The sequence below is a fragment of the Sebastes umbrosus genome, chromosome 11 (assembly GCF_015220745.1).
Source record: "Sebastes umbrosus isolate fSebUmb1 chromosome 11, fSebUmb1.pri, whole genome shotgun sequence".
NCBI classification, from domain to species: Eukaryota; Metazoa; Chordata; class Actinopteri; order Perciformes; family Sebastidae; genus Sebastes; species Sebastes umbrosus.
The window spans coordinates 10,709,292-10,728,240 of NC_051279.1; the positions used below are offsets into that span (position 1 = coordinate 10,709,292).

At 42.4% G+C, this 18,949-nt stretch overlaps 1 protein-coding gene across 2 annotated transcripts; it reads right to left on the reverse strand.

The window, feature by feature from the left end:
• Positions 1-3,313: 3,313 nt before the first annotated feature.
• On the reverse strand, positions 3,314-18,697 carry eva1ba (eva-1 homolog Ba (C. elegans)). 2 transcript variants are annotated; one of them, XM_037785679.1, is made up of 4 exons: positions 18,387-18,696; positions 6,955-7,108; positions 5,436-5,530; positions 3,314-4,385 (listed from the first exon to the last, which is right to left on the reverse strand). In XM_037785679.1, exons 3-4 carry the CDS (start codon positions 5,500-5,502, stop codon positions 3,958-3,960), a joined length of 495 nt encoding a protein of 164 aa, XP_037641607.1. In that variant the 5' UTR covers positions 5,503-5,530; positions 6,955-7,108; positions 18,387-18,696; the 3' UTR covers positions 3,314-3,957. The 2 variants fall into 2 exon arrangements, with proteins under 2 accessions (XP_037641607.1, XP_037641608.1); XM_037785680.1 differs by lacking the exon at positions 6,955-7,108 and having other exon boundaries at positions 18,387-18,697.
• Between the last annotated feature and the right edge of the window lie 252 nt (positions 18,698-18,949).

Here is an 18,949-nt window from a genome sequence, read left to right on the forward strand (position 1 = left end):
AATTAAAATCTGTTCAACTTCTAACCCTTACGTTAGCTGGAAGCAGCTTATAATACATAATTAAAACTACTAGTACTAAGATTTTTTTTAATCAAAGCAAATATTTAAATGAAAATACAATCATTTATTTTTGACGGTTTACACCGACTTCAGGACGGTAAAAATAATTTCTCGGGAGGGTTAAGGGACGGTGGTGAAAAACGTTAGTCTGAAGCTTTGTATACACGCTGCTATAACAAAACCATAACAAAATGATTTGCATCGGCCATTCCTCGGCCAATATGTCTCATCGACGATCGGGATTGGCCAAATAAACCTGATTAGGGCATCTCTAGTCAGAACAGCAGCGTTTTTGGAGTTAGGGGTGTTATAATACACCCCAAAACCACATTAGATACAGAGCACCAAGACACTACAGACAACAAAGGGAATATACTTTATAGTGAGCACCTGGTTCCTGTGTGGCCATTGCTAAACGAAGCTCCACCAATCAGGGAATATAGCAAACTAAGATATCATGTAGCAGAGACTAGCAGCAGATTACAATCAGTACAATGAGGGCAACTGAGTGTAGCAGTAATGTAACAGTAGAAGCAGTAACATGAACAGAAGAAAGCATCACAAAAACCTAGTAGAAACATTTCTCTGAGCCAAATATGAAGTGTCTGAAGCAAATGTGAAAATGACTCTTGTTGTGTACGTGACAAAAGCCACGCTGTGTTTCTCATGAAGCCAGTACGACAACATTACAGTGAAATCATTATAGGACAACCGCCAGGTTTACATACCAGAAGCAGCCCATCAAGATAAAGTCAACAACATAGAAGAAAACATGCCACAAAACCAATAAAAGCCCTTATAAAAAGCATCAAAGCATCACAATGCACATGCCAAACAAACAAGAGGAGAAAAGCTATTTGCAATTACCAATACAAACACACTGCACATAGTTATCAACAGCATATGAGCAACAATTGGTAGCCAGCAAGCATATATCAAAAGCACAAGAGCAGAAATTAACAAACAGCACATTTCAGCAGCATAAAAGAAGATATTAGTAGCCAGAATACACAGTATTAACAGCATAAGAGCAAATTCCAACCAGCAGACAAATAAAGCAGCTGAAGTCTGCAGCCAACAGACTCCATAACATACAGACAAGACAGCAGGGTCAAAAGAGAGACAACAAAGCGTAGAAATTTATAGCCACGCTAGCAACTCTTTGTACTTTGAGCTAAATTATGTTCTCAAGACAACAGCCTCACAATGTCAACCCTGATGTTTTGCAATGTTTAATAGGTTCATTATCTTACTTTAGAGTGGATGCTAACATTTGCCATTTAGCACTAAACTCAAAGTACAGCTGAGGCTGTTGGGAATGTCATTAGTCTTGCAGGAATTTGGTTGTAAATTGAAGTTTAATTCTGACTTCACAGTGATGAAAAGTCAAGGGAACACTAAAGTTACTGCAATTCATGCTGTGGGGAACATGAATGTCAAAGAAATCCCTCCAATACATTTCACTAAAAGCCAAAAAAAAAAAAAAAAGTCAAACTGCTGGGTGGCACTGAATAAAAAGTCAGGGGATCGCCATCGTATTAGGATATAGCTACATCTATCTAAAACTTGTTGAAATGTTTCACTCAAAACCAAAAATGTCAAAGTGCTGGTGGCACTAGAGGAAAATTCAGGGGATCACTAGATTCATTAGGAAGGGCTAAATCCCATCACTCCGGTTTTAGCTGCAATTCACTGGTTGCCTGTCTGTTGCTCTGTATGGTTTGGCACCAAGCTACATCACTGAGCTCCTTACACCCTATGTGCCAACACGTAACCTGAGGTCCTCTGACTTGGCTCTACTGGCTGTACCATGCAGGTCTAAGTTGGTGACTAAGGGTGACAGGGCCTTTGTCATCAATGCCTCTAGACTGTGGAACAGCCTTCCTCGGGACCTCAGGTTACCTAGCTCTACTACCAGTTCTTAAATCTCTTTTAAAAACCCATTTTATAAAAAAAGGCTTTTTTAACTCCGTAAGGCAACAGCTTGGTGCAACTTTTCCCCACACCTTATATTGTCCTCTTTTGGCACATGTGTAGAAACTTATTGTTTTGATACCACTGGTTACTGGTTTTAGTTTTCTCATTATTTGGTCTTTATATTTTGTTCTTTTATTGTTGTTTTTATTTTGTCTGTATTTCATTGTATCTGTGCAAGCACTTTGTAACTGTTAGGAAAGGTGCTATACAAATAAAGATTATTATTATTATTATTATTAGAATTAAGTGAAGAATTTAACCTGCTGGTGGCACTATAGATTAAAAGTCAAATACATTTATTATCTGGGATCCTTCAATAAATTGCAGGAAATTTCAAGGTCATTCATCAGATTTTACTCCAAAATCAAAAACCTCAGGGTTTGACAGGGGATCATCAAAATATGTAGGGTTAACCCTTTAAGGACCATGAGTGTCCATCTGATAGGTAGATACTTCAGTCTGGTTCACAGTGGATTGACTGACCAACATGCCCATGTAGAGCCTCGCTGCTGCTAGCATGGCTAAAACACATTGCACACTGCTTATAACTCTGTTAACAACAACTTAACAGACATATCCTTCAAAATGCATGCTAGAATCAACAGCACTTAGCTTGAGGCGCTTCGGTTCCACGTTGTCAACAGCAGCTGAAGTGGTGTGTGTGGACAGCTGACATGACCAGCGGCAATGTGTGGACAAGCGACGCATTTATGAACTTTTTAAAAAAACAAAACCGCATGAGTAACATGGTTGGACTTCATTTTTTCTTGGAGACACAACAGGAGCAGCAGAAGTTGCAGCAAACGCGTGCGCAGGTGGTTCAGATGAATTGGACCGCCTTTACGCATAGGGTGCGCTTGATTTACGCATACGCGTACCAAGGAGAGGTGTCTACCTGGACTGGAGCTTTCAGACTATTTCCTCCATATTCATGTTTTTTTTTTTTTCCCTTTAAAGAGGAAATTTCATTCAAGTTATCCCATTCTATCTGTTATCACAACATCTTCCCTAATGTCTGACTCCACATTGTAAAATTCATTTTGGAGTTCCCAGACTTTAGAAAACTGTATTATTAACCTTTTAAAGGCACATACCAGAGACACTGAGCAGAAATAACAAATTACCCAAAATGGCCTTTCCCTTAATGTTATTAAAAGATGTCTCCCTCTTTATCTTGATTATAAATCCATGGCCCAAAGGTACACAGAGAATGAGCTCTGTTGCGTATATCTGTCTGACATCTGATCTGAACATTATTAAGAGAAACAACAGCAAATGATTTCAGCGTAATACTTTAATTCTGTCATTTCCTTAGGTGGAATTATCCCTGAAAACACAGACATGGATTTCATAAATTAAAGACTCCAATTTGAATTGTCTTTACATTAAACTGTGTAATCTGACTAACCCCCAAACTGATTGATATGTGCTTGTTCAAATGTAATTTCCTTTAACAATACTCCTGAGAGTGTTTTCTTTTCCCCACAAACTCACCAGTCTAGAGGAGAATAATGTCCTCACTGCAAACAAATAATCTTCATTGCAACATACAGTACATACATCGTCTATATATGCTTCTATTTTCCACTTATTACATACATAAACCTTGTTCAGTTGTGTGCATTTTTGTTATTAAGCGCCATACATTTGAATACACTGAATACTTCAAGTGTCCCACATTCATACTGCATCTTTTCCACATGGATCAATCAGTCTTTAAGACACCTCTTGGTTTAAATTCCATAGTTAGTTGAAAATAACAAAGTGCAATATCACATAGTTCAGCTCTGTCGTGTCCCGTTTCCTTGACGTTGCATTGTATCACAAGTCTCACAGGCTTCAGGGACATCGGGGCCCACCCAGAGGTCCATGTCTGTCCTTCACAGAGCTCACATTGTTCCCTTTGAAGCCTCATGTATCTTAGTAGTAATGCACTCTTCCAATAGTCCCCGTCCCCGACCCCAGGATGTCCGGCTGGCCGTTCCTCCAGATCTCACGTATGATGCGTTCCCTCTCCTCCAGCCGCTGGGCCCGCTCCAGCTCCTCAGCTGAAGTAAACACATTCACACTCAGCGTCCCGTTTGACTGGCTGGTGTGATTACCGACAGGTATTTCTGTGCTGGGCAAAGGGATAGGTGCCTCTACATCGTCCCCGTCGTCGTCTTCGTCGTCCTCGCTCTCCTCGTCCTCCTCGCTGATGTCCTTTAAGTGTTTCTTCTCAGGCGTGGAGGCGGGGGCCACGTTGGTCCGCGGCTTGCAGGAGATGCGGATGACCAGGAGGCAGAGCGTCAGCACCAGGCCGAAGCACACTCCGAGCACAAAGTAAAGGCCGAAGCTCTCTGGGTTTGCTGAGGAAAGGACAACATGAACAACGTCAGATCGGGTAAAATGTTGTTACTAACACAGGGAGATGTAGGTATTGTTGCTGGGCCAGCCCGTTCTCATTCCAAGGGCGCCAAATACAGACGCTTTGTCACGGCCGTCGGCGTTATATTGATGCTTAAGGCACCCTTTAGAGCCAGTATGAGACCTCCTTTAATGGTTTTACAATGTAAACCCAACCGTGTCAATATTAAACGCTCAGGGAAAGTGCGCCGAGAATGTGGTGGTGTAGCTTTAAGAGCAAAAAGGGACACACAGGGCGGGCGGGCGGGAGGGGAGGTAGTTGGGTCCAACAATCACAAGGCTTTCATCCAGGAGACCGCTGTTCATGTCCCGTGTGCCACGTTACAATCAGTTGTTTGTTCATGTCCCCTGTTCACAACGTTCAGTGTCATTTTCACTGTACAAATGTAGTGGTTTTAAGCCCATGTTGTTTTTTTCCTAAACTAACTATAGTGGTTTTATTGCTGTAAAATGAGAAAGTTTGCTCCGGCTGGTGGGCGGTGCTTGGTATTTATTCAACTGTTCTCAACATGGAGGTCGAGTCACAAACTTTCTCATTTTACAGCTAAACAGTACACAACAAAATGTTTAATTTTATGCAAGAAATAGACATTACAGTAACAGAATATTGATTCATATTTGATCAGCGCTGCCTAGTTTGATCGTTTGGTCGAAGATCGCAAGTGATTGACAGCTGCTCAGAGACGGCAGACTACAGCTCGGCTCTGATTGGTTGTTTTCCTCCAGTCTGTAAAATCTTGCAGATGCCATTAGGAGCAACGGAGTACACAGCGACACATGATTTTTTTTCAGATTACCTGTCTCATGCATTACTGTCAGGATATAGTGACCGTTTTAAAAAAAAAATCATATACTGTATGCTCTAATCTGCCTACTACAGCTTTAAATGTGTTTACTGCTACCGAAAAGAGTGACACCGAGGGGTTTGACAAAGCGTCAGTATGTGACGAGTTGGGATGAGAACGCGTTGGCTGGACTGAGGTGTGACGTACCTTTGATGTGTGCATATGCAGCTATGGTGTTGCTCAGGAGGTCCATTTCTTTTTTCTTCACATCCATGGTGATCTTGACTTTGATTTCTTCCCACCTGAAAAACAACAAACATATGACACAATATTAAATCTGACTTCAGTGTATAGGTAACGCAACTACACGTAGACGATGCGAAAAGTCTTTGGAATATCCCCCAAGCAGCAGCCGTCCTCCAGAGTCACATTCTGTGCAGCTTCTGGATGTCAAACCCACTGACCACGGTACTTCTTCATATGCGGTCCGGTGTGGGTGGGATGAGGCCTCCAAGTGTCAAACAAAAGCTCCTCTGTGTCCTCCTAAAGTACCGGCTTCATTCGGGATCATCATAACGCATTTGGCACATGGCACTCTACCTCTGAACCATGACAGCCTTCTGTAAAAGAGGTCAAGAGTCAATTTTCCAAGTAGCCACAGAGGTCTTCTTCCTGCTTGATGGGACTCCCAGATCAATTTGAGAGGAAAAGAGTAGCGTGTTTTTGACTTTAGTGTATTGTTTGGACTTTGTGTCCCTGACATTCAAGCTGTCTGTCTTCCTGGCATCCTGTCAGTCTGAGGAGCTCTATTGTCTTTTTAACCGTTCCCGTGTGTGGCCGTGACTCCTAGCACTCCCAAGGAAGTCCTTCTTAAAGTAAAACCTGTGGAGCCGTGCACCAGAAGTTCATTCTCCTTTACGGTCTGTTTTTTGGTTTTCAGCAATTATCCACATCCTCTGTGTTACCTTCATGCTACCTCCTCACTCAGTAGCTTTTGTCTTCAGGAGAAACAAGCCTGTTTCAGATTGGATGTGCCTGCGTGGAATCGGGAATTTGCCAGGGGAGTCGTGTTGTGCTGCTGGGTCTTTCTGTATTTCCTCCGTCAACCTTCCTCAGCACCCTCCTCCCTGCTGCTGACTCTGGATTTTTTTTTCCTCCGCTTTGCCATTTTGTGAACATTTTCCATCTCCCTGGCTTGATGACATCATGGTGTCGCACACATGAGACACATAAGAGTGTTGATGGAAACAGAGGAGTTCAAAATAAAAAAGAGGTGCCTTTAATCCTTCCAGCTACGTGTTAGCACCATTCCCCCTTTTAACATGTGCTTTGTGTTGTGGCTGGCTGTGGAAAAGAAAACCCTGTTCATGTGAAATGATGATGAACTCTGAAGCCGTCCCACTCTTACAGTACGTGTGCGCACTTTTCTCTAAGTCGAACCACATGTTGCAGTGCCTACACACACAGATCATATGGATGTCTTCAAATTGCACAATCCACATGTTTGCGTTTGCCTCCACACATTGCACCCACTGATAACCTCACAGCCTGATGTGTGAATACCTCGATGATTTATGCAGCATATTGCTTATTTGACGATTAAATTCAAGCATAAAACCACACACACACACGTAAACCATTATATGAACTTTAAAACACAGCAAACATTCTCCTGTAAAAGCAGAAGTAAGCACAAAGTGGAGCATAGATAAAATATAAAACTTACCACGAAATGAAACTATGAAGTGCGTCCTCAGTCCCAGCTCATGGTGTAATGAGAAGTTGGTGAATGGATGCAAAATGATCACGCTTCTCTCCCTTGCTGCTGGATCAGAGCGGGTGATCTTTGGTCCTCAGGCTAAACAGTTCATTTGGCCACCCTGAGACAAGAGCAAACACACACACAGACGTCAAGCCACATTAGATCCAGACTCAGTGAGGCGTTTGCAATGCAAACAACGACAGGCCTATTGCAGGATACACGGTCTAGCAAGAGACTAGAGGCAGGCTTTTCAGTTTTCACTGGTTCAACTGTGCTGCTGTCTTGAGCCCGTACAGGCTAAAAAAACACAGGAATGTACACTCTCTGGCCACTTTATTAGGTACACCTATACAGTTTAATTCAATCCAATACAACAGATCTGCCACAAATTCTACATTTAGGAAGATTATGACTTTCAGTTTTTCTTTACACCATCAGAGAGCTGTTAATTCAACTCTATGTGTATTATCAACACATTCTTATCCCAACTCATCACATACGGGCCGCTTTGTCATGCCACTTGGTGTCACATTAGGATTAGGCAACAAAACCACTATAGTTAGGTTTAGAAAAGAACTACATGGTTGGGCTTAAAACTACGTTTGTACAGTGAAAATGACACTAAACGTTGTGAACACGGGACACGAACAAACAGCTGATTGTAACGTGACACATGGGACACAAACAGCGGTCTGTATTTGTTGGACCCATCCTGGGAAAAAGAACAGGCTGGTATTATTGAGTGGTAATGTTGTACTGGACTGCGTTATGCCACAGTCTTGCACCATAGAAGTTGACAATTGAAATTGGAAAAAAAAAAACATCCAGTCACCAGGTAGGAGCTGCAATCAGTTTTTGGCAGGTGAAAACTGTATTTTATGGGTTGTAATGGTCCTTTAAAGGAAAATTTCAGCAGGTTAAAAGGAATGAGTGGGCTATAATCTGTCAGATATAATAATCATGAATGAAATCAAACCATTCTGAGGTAGAAAAGAATCCTTCCAGTCACAAGGTAGGAGCTGCAATCACTTTCTGGCAGGTGAAAACTGTATTTCATGGGTTGTAATGGTCCTTTAAAGGAATTTCAGCAGGTAAAAAGGACTGAGTGGGCTATAATCTGTCAGATATAAAACAAAGTAAGTAGAAAGTCAAATTTCAGTGAGACTTTTAAATAATGATATCTTTCGCTGCAGGAATGTAGAATACGGGGAGGGAAACATCCCAACTAGTTTAATATAACAAAATCTGAAGCTCCTCTGCTACGCCAAAGTTCCTTCACATCTCTAGCAGCTCAAAGCACAACAATCTGCCAGAAATCCTAACAACACGAGCCCCAGAATCACTTTCCTTTACTCAATAAAAGGCCTATAATGTGTGGGGGGTGAGTGCTGTACATGCCAGCTGGGGGATCGAGGGCTGTGAAAAATGCTGCGCTGGGAAGTTTTCTAACTTGTAGCCCTGTTTAGGAAAAAGCTCCTCTGCCAGCTGTAGTTGGTTTAACAGAGCCTCTGTGCTTTCCAGGGCAGATTTTGATCTTGCTGACTCTTGGCAGATCCTATGTACACTACAGAGCGCCTGACCGAGACAGCGCTCGGGGCTATAAGTGACAGAGCGGTCACCATGGTAACGTGCTTTCCAGGCCACCCCCTTGGTCCCCACGGGGGCGAGACAGACGATGGGCCTTTTGTTTCTGTGTAGGGATGGACCTACGCGCTGTCTTCCTGTCGAGCTTCCTTCCTTTCTTTTCAATTATGAACAAGTTCATCTCCTCGCTCCCGCAGAGTCTAATCCCTCCCTACTAATGGGATCTATTCATCATTATCCAAGCAGAGCTGGGGAGCATGGGCTTCCAAGGAGATATTTTGTTTTTGTCTCAAGGGTAATAAAGTGAACGGCTCGAATGACTACAACCGCTCCTCAAGCCAAGGTCAAGGCTAATAATTGGACACCTCCAGTACAGTAACTGGCCTCCTCTCACACTGAAATGCAGCAAACCTGAGCTTCATCAGCACTCAGGCATCTGTTACTGGTAGTTAATGGCAACTAGAGCCCCGTTTAAAGCCTATCTAAACACTAATTATCCTGCCCTGTTGTTTTGTTGTGTTTGTGTTTTACCTCAAGAAGGAAATTATTAGCAGACCTCCTCCTTCCATGACTCAACTTTCAGTCATTTTCTCCAAGTGACCCAATTTTCTTTCCTGTTGCAGATGTTGCCCTTCCCTACAGCCTTGAAAACGAAACCGTAATTATAACACAGGTCTCATGCATTCGCAATTTGTTGTCCCATCATGTTTTACTCAAACTTATGTTGCATTATAAACTGCCCGGTAAATATTATGAATGAAAGTAACAGTCCTCAAATTATGGCTCTTGACGTAATCAAATATTGACATGACGGCTTAATACAAAAACAAGCAAACAGCACAAACTGAACTCCAAATGATATTTAGTGATTTCATCACTTTGGCCAGGATCATGCACTTTTGGCAAACAACAAAAAAACAAAGCTTCTCACTTCACTTCTCACTCTCTAAACTGCAATGTTTGGGGGAGTGCTGACTGGTGGGAGCATTCACACCAACTTCTCTGCCATAGAAGTGATAATATTGCAAGAATCAACACACCATATGGTGTTATTATGTGGCAAACCTACATAAAACTTCAGTTTTCACAAATAATTTCAACGCAGCTGTGTAAGAACTCGTCATTTATGGCGTTTAATACAAGCTCTCCTTTACCTTTCATTATTTAATTACTAATAATAATCATATATCTAGAGTCGAATGCATGAAACAAAAGATATAAAGCCAAGTACACACTACACGAGTTTGAGAGTCATAAGATCGCTGTACTGTTCCCACTACATAACTTGCTGTCTTGTAATCAGGGGTCTTGAAGTGGTTGTGGTTTTCGCACTACATGACTGACACCATGAGGAATCCCAGAGGAGTATGTCTGGTCTCCAAACTACGTTTTGTCATGAAAACACACGAGAAGTGACACAGGAAATTATGTAAAACCATGTGCGAGACAGGATTTTTACTTGTAATCATGCTTGTTGCTGTTGTCGTTGGCACACGTGTTCACAAAACAGCCTGTCTCCACACGTCCTTACTATATATAGCCTGTTTCCTCTAGGTGCAACAACATCTTTGGTCCATGTTGCAAATGCAACACATACAGTAAAGTTCCCATTTGAACAGGTGACCCCTCCGCCAGGTTACCTGTGCCTCAACCTGTGTCTTGCGCTCTCATTGACTTTAATTCCCCACGACAGACTCCCCGACAGGTCCAAATATGCTATATCTGGGATTCGTCTGTGATGCATCAACAGTTCACACACAGCGCAGATTTGTATCTGAAATGGGGTTTTTGTCGGAGAGCTCCAAAAACTGTCGGCAAGTGGAAAATCAGGGCTGAAGTTGTGTAGTGTGAACTAGGCATAAGACAGCTAAAATATAATTTTCCACTGATCTAGCTAAACCAGCTAAATCTGTCTTTGTGCAACATCTGAGCTCTCGTGACGTCAATGTTTAGTCCTATTTTTTGTCCCTTGCTTATCATTCGTCTTTCCTGGCTTCATATCCTGAGGTCAAACACTCAAGCATCCCCTTCCTGAGTCCCTTGCACGCTGCTGACTATTAAATAATCACTTAACCCATCCTGATGTGGCTTAAATTGTGTTGGAAACATATGTTCTTCATCTCATATTAAATCAAAACAAAATATAATCCCAGTAAGAAGTGATAAAGGTTAGCTCAGCGAAGTCTTCCAAAAATCTGTCAGTCAGCGGTGAGTTATTTATGTAAGGTCCTACATAATGTTCAGACCGAAGCCAGCATAAACACATTATGGTGCGTTGTGGTGGCCTGAGAAGAGGTCAAACGCTATTTCTGACTGTTTGCTTTGGTTTGGATGAAGAAGCTGAGTGGAAGAAAAACTCCAAACTATCACGTAGCGTGATATTTTTGTTGTCATCCACTTGGAGATAACCACAATGGCCCTTCCTTCCCACAGGGTTTGTCCCTTTCCGCATGGGACAACATCCAGGTCAAAGCCCTTCTTCAGCATCATTGCCATTGTCTAAGATAAGTATGTTGGGACAGAATGACTGAGCTGTCTTCTGTACACAGATGATTCATCAACAGAGGCAGACCTCCAAAGCAAAAGTCTGTCACAGAATAGAAGCACTTTTCCCCAGATACTTCACCAGTAATAAGCCATGCAACCACAGCACTCCTCTTCCACAGTGAAGAAATCAAAGTCATAACCCTTCAGTGGAATTTATGCAAGGAGTCAAGCCACATTTGATTTATACACACAAGATGAAAAGGTCGGATTACACAAGGGAGCGAGTTGGTGTTATTTCCTCATTGTAACGACACACGCCAAACCGCAGAGGGAAAGAAATATTTTCAATACCTTGAATTTCAGCGCAGCCGCAACAATTCCTGGCACAACGGATGGTCTTTCTGTGGCTTGCCTGGGACGAAGCCTCACAGAATGAAAATAGCCAGATTTGAATGTAATCACATTTAACTTAAGTCCACACACAGACTCTGAGGGAGATCACAGAAGCTGACATTAGTATTTATAGCATCTTAGTGTCTTTGCTTTTGATTATGTTCATTAAAACGTTCCTGCTTTGATTCTGTGGCTGCTACTGAGAAAAAAAGAAAACGTCTGGACTTAATGATGCATAGCATCAAACAAACCAATCCGGGTAATTTAGTCACTATTTTCAGCCTGCGGAGAACATTATGAAACTCTGCGTTAAATAAATATACTGAATCAAAGCTCGGTCTTGGCTCAGTTATTCTCACGCTGATCAAGAGATTCTTTCATTAGTTGATGAAAGGTTAACAGCAACGTATCAAACTGCAAAAGAGTCTCAAACTGTATCACAAAAGTGTCCACTGAATATGTCTCTGCAAGCCATTTATCACACACCTGTAATCACGCCAGAAAACGGTCTCCAAGTACTAAAACATAATGGAACTTCAAGCTTTGCCCCAAACAGCAAAGGTGATTATTTTCCACTCGGTAAACAGAAACATTGTCCAAACCGAGATCTCTGTGTCTGTGAAAGCGTTCATGCAGGTCCTGCAGGACGAAGGTAATTTCTCGTGGAAGCCACAGCGAGTATTCTTCACATCCAAGAAGGTTGCAAAGGACATTTTTGGAGAAAGCAAGAGTGCATTTCTTCCCAGTTCCTCTTGACATGAAGATCTTAAGTTTCAAGCTGTGCAAACAGTTAGTGCTGCTTCCTCTTTGTCAAGACCCGCCAGAGTATCTGACTGAGAGGAAAACTGTTTGGAAACAGGACAGACATGTGGTTGACATCAGTACAGAGACATGGAGCACCAGGTGAGGTTGACCTCGGACGGACATGGGTCAGAGAGTGTTTGCAAATACCTTTAGGGTTTGTTTTATCCTATAAAAAGAGGCCAAGTTAGAGTGGCTACACTTAAAGGCGGGATGAGAAGCAGAAGAAGAAATCTCCGAGCAGATTTCTGCCAAATATTGTCCGGATTTTGATGTCCATTTCAGTTGCATTTCTCCCCTCTCTACAAAAATTGGGTGATGCAGAACCTTCCAGTTTAAATGCCTGAAGAAGTCGAGGACAGTTCATTCTTGAGCTTTGAAACAGCAGTTGAAAAAAACTATGTCAAACCAAGGTCCACTCGCTCGCTTGTTCTGGAGCTTTCGACCATATCACACTGTCTTCTTCACTTCTCCTAATGAAGACAAGAATAGAGCAAACGAGCGAGAGATCCTAGAGTGCAGATGGTTTCGTCAACTGCTGTTTCCATGGTCAACAATGAACTGTCAGCTTCAACTGTTATGCGTAACAAGGACACAAAGTCCAAGAGGTGCATCTACATCTGCTGATGAACAGCATATATTGGACTTTAGTTAGACACCACCCATCTAATACTGTACTGTAGGTATAAGCACACAATCAAACATATTTTAAATCATATTTGACCGTAGTCTGAACTACAGTGGGCTGCCAGCTGCAGAGAACAAACAGCTCCAGTGAACGCATAGAGAACTTGCCCAACTTGTATTAAGTTTCCTCTTGAGTGGGTCTTAACTGGAAATAATTTCAGATCTAAACGTGCGTTGTTTGTGCAGCATTCAAACTTTGACATTTTTGTTCCATTAGACGATTCAATCTTATCCAAACGTCTTGAATACGGTTTAGTGTTTGATACAGAGCTGAAAGAAAGCTTTGTTTAGTCATGTGTTGATGTATTTGGCTCTGGGCATGCACTTTATTTGACATAGACTCAATGAACAACAGCTTCGGCTTCAAGTACAAAAAACATTTCCAGGAGTAAACACAGACTCAAAGCAGTCAGGCATCGTCAGCAAAGTTATTATTTGACTTTAGACGCTGCACTTTTCAACAACATGACTCAGTATGCCAATGTGACGCCAGCTTGGCTCAGAGTAACTGCAACCCTTGCCCCAGTGAATCCCTGTGTGTGTCCTCGTGTCATAAAAACGTGAACCACAGAGCACTGCTTGTCCTGTGAGGAGCATATTTTGTGGGCTATGGCAGGTAATGGGAGGGTAATGGAGATACGGGACTGAGCTTGGGGTTAGGGCAAGTGGTTAATGGCACCCAGATGTGTTCCTGATGCGAGGCAGAGTCCGAATGCTTTGCTATGTAAATCAAGAGGAGATATCCCATGTTCCATCTTCATACTGACGTTATCACGCTACCAATCATTCAAATCAAGCCGCGCTCATGGCAGTAGGAAGCCACATTGGAACCACAGCTTTGTGTGTGTGTGTGTGTTTGGGTTTATTTGTGTGTGTCTGTCTGTGTGTTGGCAGATACTGGGTATGTTTCTGCATGTTGAAATTGATTCATATGAACATTCCTCCATGACTCTCCAAAGCACAGTGGGCTTTAGATTGTCCTAAACCCAGAGCTCCCAAAATAGAGCCATGATCTCAGCCTTTTCATCGATCTGGGCCACCATCCAGCAGTACGCCAACACCACATACTGTATCAATTACATGGACCCTGCGGATTACTCCGTGACACAAAACACGTGTTTGCCCTTTGTATGATTGGGTCCGTAGCATTTACTCTACACAGCTCGTGAACGTGGTGAGGCTCCACGGAGATTTAGGAGGTTCAGAAATGTTGTTGTGACAGGAACTAAGTTTATGTTGTGAAGGCTGGTGCCTGTTTTCAGCTATTTAAAAGGCTTCTACTAACCTCTTAGCGACTAGTAGTAATTACAAAAACATCAACAATATTGTCGTCTTTCCTTGAATTACAATGGAATCATATTTTTTACAATGGCGAGTAAATGCTCCCTTTAGAGCACATCCAACAGAAATGTCAACTGAGAAGATCCTCAACACATGGGAAGATGATGAGGAGATAAGGAGTGGAGTTTTTGTGGCTAAGGAATTAAATGTCAAGTGATGCTTGTTAGCTTGTGGGGCTGGGGGAGATATTTTGTTCCAAAACAAGAGAAAATTAGATGTCAGTGCTGTTCTGTCATTGGTTCTGATCTTCTAGGACATTAAACGTGCTAAATGTGAGATTGAGAGCATTTCTATTGCCTCCGCACAGCTCTCAACATGGCGATGGCTGAGCTGACGGCTCGCAGCTAATGGGGCTGACAGTGTTAACAGTGCAAACAATGGCAACAGTGCTGACAGAGCTAACAGTGTTTACCTGAGGGGAACCGAAAGGGTGGGTGCTATGCTTCTGCGATGACGCCATTGGTTGGGACGGCATTATCAGCTGTAACTGCTGTATTAGTATGTTTTCTTTAGTGTATAATCACCTGAAAATAAGAATCGTTGTGTTTTCGTGACCTTAGACTGAGTTGTTTAAACCTAGGGAGTGGGTCCCCTCTCCCCGGAGCATGCCATGTTGCACCGCCATGTATTCTACAGTAGCCCAGAACGGACAAACCAAAATGTTAACTTTTCCTGCTTGGGCCGGAGTCGATAACGTTAGTCGCTCCCATCGCCGCCGCTCTCTCTCTCTCGCTTCACCACTCACTTCCCACGTACACACACACACTCTACGCCCTAGCTCTGCTCCAACTGGCTCTAAATAGAGCCATTCGCGTTTTCAGGACGGCCACCGTAGCTCTCCAACACGCTTGGCACATGGGGAGATGCTACAGTTGGTTGTAATCTCCTCAGCTCACCACTAGATAGCGCCAGATCCTACACACTGTTCCTTTAAATCATCCTAGAAAGGCTTTTTTTGTTCTCTGATTGTCTATTTAATACTGTCTCCAGTCTGTGACTATAACTTAATCTTGGGTCAATTGTCTTTTGCTAAGATAATTTTACACATGTACCAAATATATGGAGTTTGAGTCTATTTCATCCTGTTTTCCTGACCAAATATTCATATACAGATTCAACAAAATAAAAGGCCACCACTTCTGTGCATGCTCAAGTGCATTTTCGTGCCAGTTTCGGTTAGCCCCTCTTTGTATGTGTGTGTCTAGCTACATGTACGTGTGTGGGTATCCGAGATAAGAGTGTGAGCTTAGGCAAACCCACTGGACTTAGCATGTCAAACATCTGCCTGAGCCTAAACAGGCGAGTGTCTGGACCAGCGAAGCTCCTACTAGAAAGCAATAAGCCCTGAACCCTGGAAGACATCAGTGGTTGATGGGAGCTTTGCTAAACACAGTTTTGGGAGACAAGTCATTCGTCAAACTCCCTTTTCTCTATTACTCTAAATTATCCTCCTGGTTACTTAATGCTGGTGAGATTAGAGCTGCTGCGGTAACACAAAGTCTTGTCATTTATATCTTCATGTAGATGTTTTCGTAACGTCATCATTCACATTTGAACAACGAGTTTAAAAGCCACAGTTAAAGCGCACTGAGTAAACCTTTCGCTATTTATAAACTCCTCCATCTGATGACCATAAGTCTGTATATTTATGATGGTTTGAAAAAAGCATTAATGAAACTGCTGCATGATGGAAGACGGTGCAACGAGCTAGGACCTTGTGTTATACGACACTTTGTTCTAAAGCAAAAACAGGATTCTCCTTTTTACTATATGCTCATAAAGAAATGGTTGAATCAGGAATTGGTTGAAAATAACAATTAGCAGTAATTAGAAGTAAATAGCCCAATGTTTGTTATGGGAATGAGTTCTTCAAAGAGATCAGCTGATGAAAAGCTGATCTGGGTAAATGGCTGCATGTTGTTGCCTAAATATGCGCCGTGAAATCTATTATGACAGTATTTCCTCTTTTCACGCATTAATTCGTCACAATGTGTTTGTGATGGATACTTGTTTTTTACGTTTTTCGCGGATATTTTTTTTTATATTCGTCATAGGTCAGTTAAAGTCTGTGTGATTTAAATGGAAATATGTTTTGCCAAAGCACAGCTTGCTGGGCTACAGTCTTGCAAAAACTGAAACTGAACTGTAACTGTGTTTAGCCTTGAAGAGTTTTGGGGGAAAACATGAAATCATAAATCATTCTAATTTATGTGTGTCCAAGCTTTTCCATTTACTCTGTTTGCACTAGCTTTCTGCATAAAGCTACAATACACAACCTGACTGACCAACGGTGAACTCTTGATGCAGAAGTTTCTGCGTGTCCAAGTAATCCTGGGACATAAGAGACACATTATACTGTATGTATATACATTAAGACCTAAATCGCTGAACTTACACTTTAATTGCAAATTACCTCCTTGTTATTACCATCTACAGATAATTGATTTTTTTTAATATAATAGTGCTCAAGCCATACATTAAATGAGAAACTGGATATTAAAAGAGTTGCTCTATGCTGTAGATGTGACTGAAAGAACATCCCCTGGGACTATTTTATGATAATGCATTATCGCTGCTATAGAATAAAGCTAAATCAGCTATGAAGATGCTCCAGGCTTTCTACTATATGGCTATTTTTTTATTATTGTGATAAACATTAAAAACAAAAATGTATTGTAAGAGGTTTGTTTCTTGTCACTGTGTAAAGCTGTCTATGCGGGGTTCTTCACTCTTGACTTATTTCAGCTTTGTGTGGGCTGAAACTTTCTGTATCTCCCCCTGCAAACAGATTGGTACCCTGGGAGTTTAGACGAGCAGCTCAAATCACAGTCTGACCTCTGACCTCTGGGTAAATAGAGTAAGTTAACAACCATCCTCAGGACGGATAAGACAGGCCGACTGATAAGAGAAGAGTAGTTGGGTTTTGGGGAAAGGAAAGTCTGCTGGCATGAATAGCTTGGAGAGGTCACACAGAAGTCAGCTCTTCCAAGCCGGCCATGAAGGCATTCGCACTCATCCTATGGAAGGTTATCTGATTGACTGGAGGAGGCGCAGCTGAAGTGCTGCCTGCCCACTCAGATAGTGTAAATTAAAGGAGACCCCCGAGAGCAGCCCAGCCATATCCAGCCTCCACCCATCACCTCCCTCTTCCCTCACCTCGCTTTCTCCCTGATAAGAGATGCTAACCACAAACGTCCAGCGGAGAGAGAGAGAGAGAGCGCTATGGGAGCTGGAGCATATGGGCAACTGCTGCCCTGCATGGATGTTTCTATGAGTTCTTGTGAAAAGAAGAAAATAAAGGGGGAACAGCTGAAATCGAAACAGAGCCATATGCACCATGTGTGCACTTTCCATGCCACATTTTGAGTTCCTGTGACGTCTCCCACCGCTTTGATTGTATGACGTCTGCTCTCTCAGGCCTTGCGAAAAATAGAAAAAGCGACAGGATGTTTGCTTTGATTGTAGCAAGGTGACAACTAATTCATCACCGCAAGGTTAACCAATAATGTGCAGCTGCACAGGAAGGGCTCTCCTGTTCTGTCCTCAACTATAAGTGCTGCATCAGCTGCTCTTTGGCAGCGAATACATGCTGAAAACACACGAGTTTAGCAGGACTAAACAATGCACAAACACTGCTTGGATGTGGATATCTAGTGTAGTCCTGGACTGATATTGACAAGTGCTATACTGTAAAAAGATATGGTTATTACTGTAAACAAAAGTCAACATCATGCGTAAAAGGTCTTTATCAAGGTGTTCACTGTGCTGTTACCAAATCTCATTCACTTCTCTGTCACTTTATTATTAAAATATGAACAATCACACATGGAACTCATATTTCATATGAAGTAAAAACTTACTAGAGCTGCTGCGATGGAAACCAGCTTTCAAAATTGATAGCCCATGGAAGTTTTCCCAAACACATGCACCTCTAAACAAGTCTGCCAAACTAACATTTTAGTTCACATGAGATGCAGAGCATTAAAACAACTGCAACTACAGATAAAGTTCCAACCATTGTAAAAGCACAGTGACAGAAAAGCTGTGGTTCACTGGGGTTTCTATGGTACCGCACATACACTGAAATAAACTGTCAAACTCACCGGTGTGTGATGACAAGAAATGTCCCTCTGAAATGGTTCAGTCCACACAGAAAGCTTCAGGCAAAGCCTTCTTTCCCTCCAAATTTTGAAAGAAACACAGCATTGCGAGCAGTCCTGACTGTTTCAGTTGATTCCCTGTTGCTGCTGTGGTCAAGTCCTGAAGAGTGTGTGTGTGTGTGTGTGTCTGCTTAAGCTTGTGTGTGTGTGTGTGTGTGTGTGTGTGTGTGTGTGCAGAGTCTGGGGAAGAGGTGGTAACTTCCTCTCAAAGTTGGAGACGGAGTGAGTAACAGAGTTTTCTCTCTCCCGGCTCCAATCCACAAGAAGCAGGAAAAGCTGTCATACTATCCCCCTTTACAGATGGAAAAAAAAAGAGGAACAGCCTAAAAAGGGCAAGCTCGGGGAAAAGAGGGGAGGGAGGAGAGCAGTGTGTGTGTGTGTGTGTGTGTGTGTGTGTGTATGTGTGTGTGTGTGTGTGTGTGTGTGTGTGTGTGTGAGGGGTTGGGCGGGTGGGCTTTCCCTCTGTTGTTAAGGAAACAGGGAGAAAGCAACTCCAGGCAAATTAG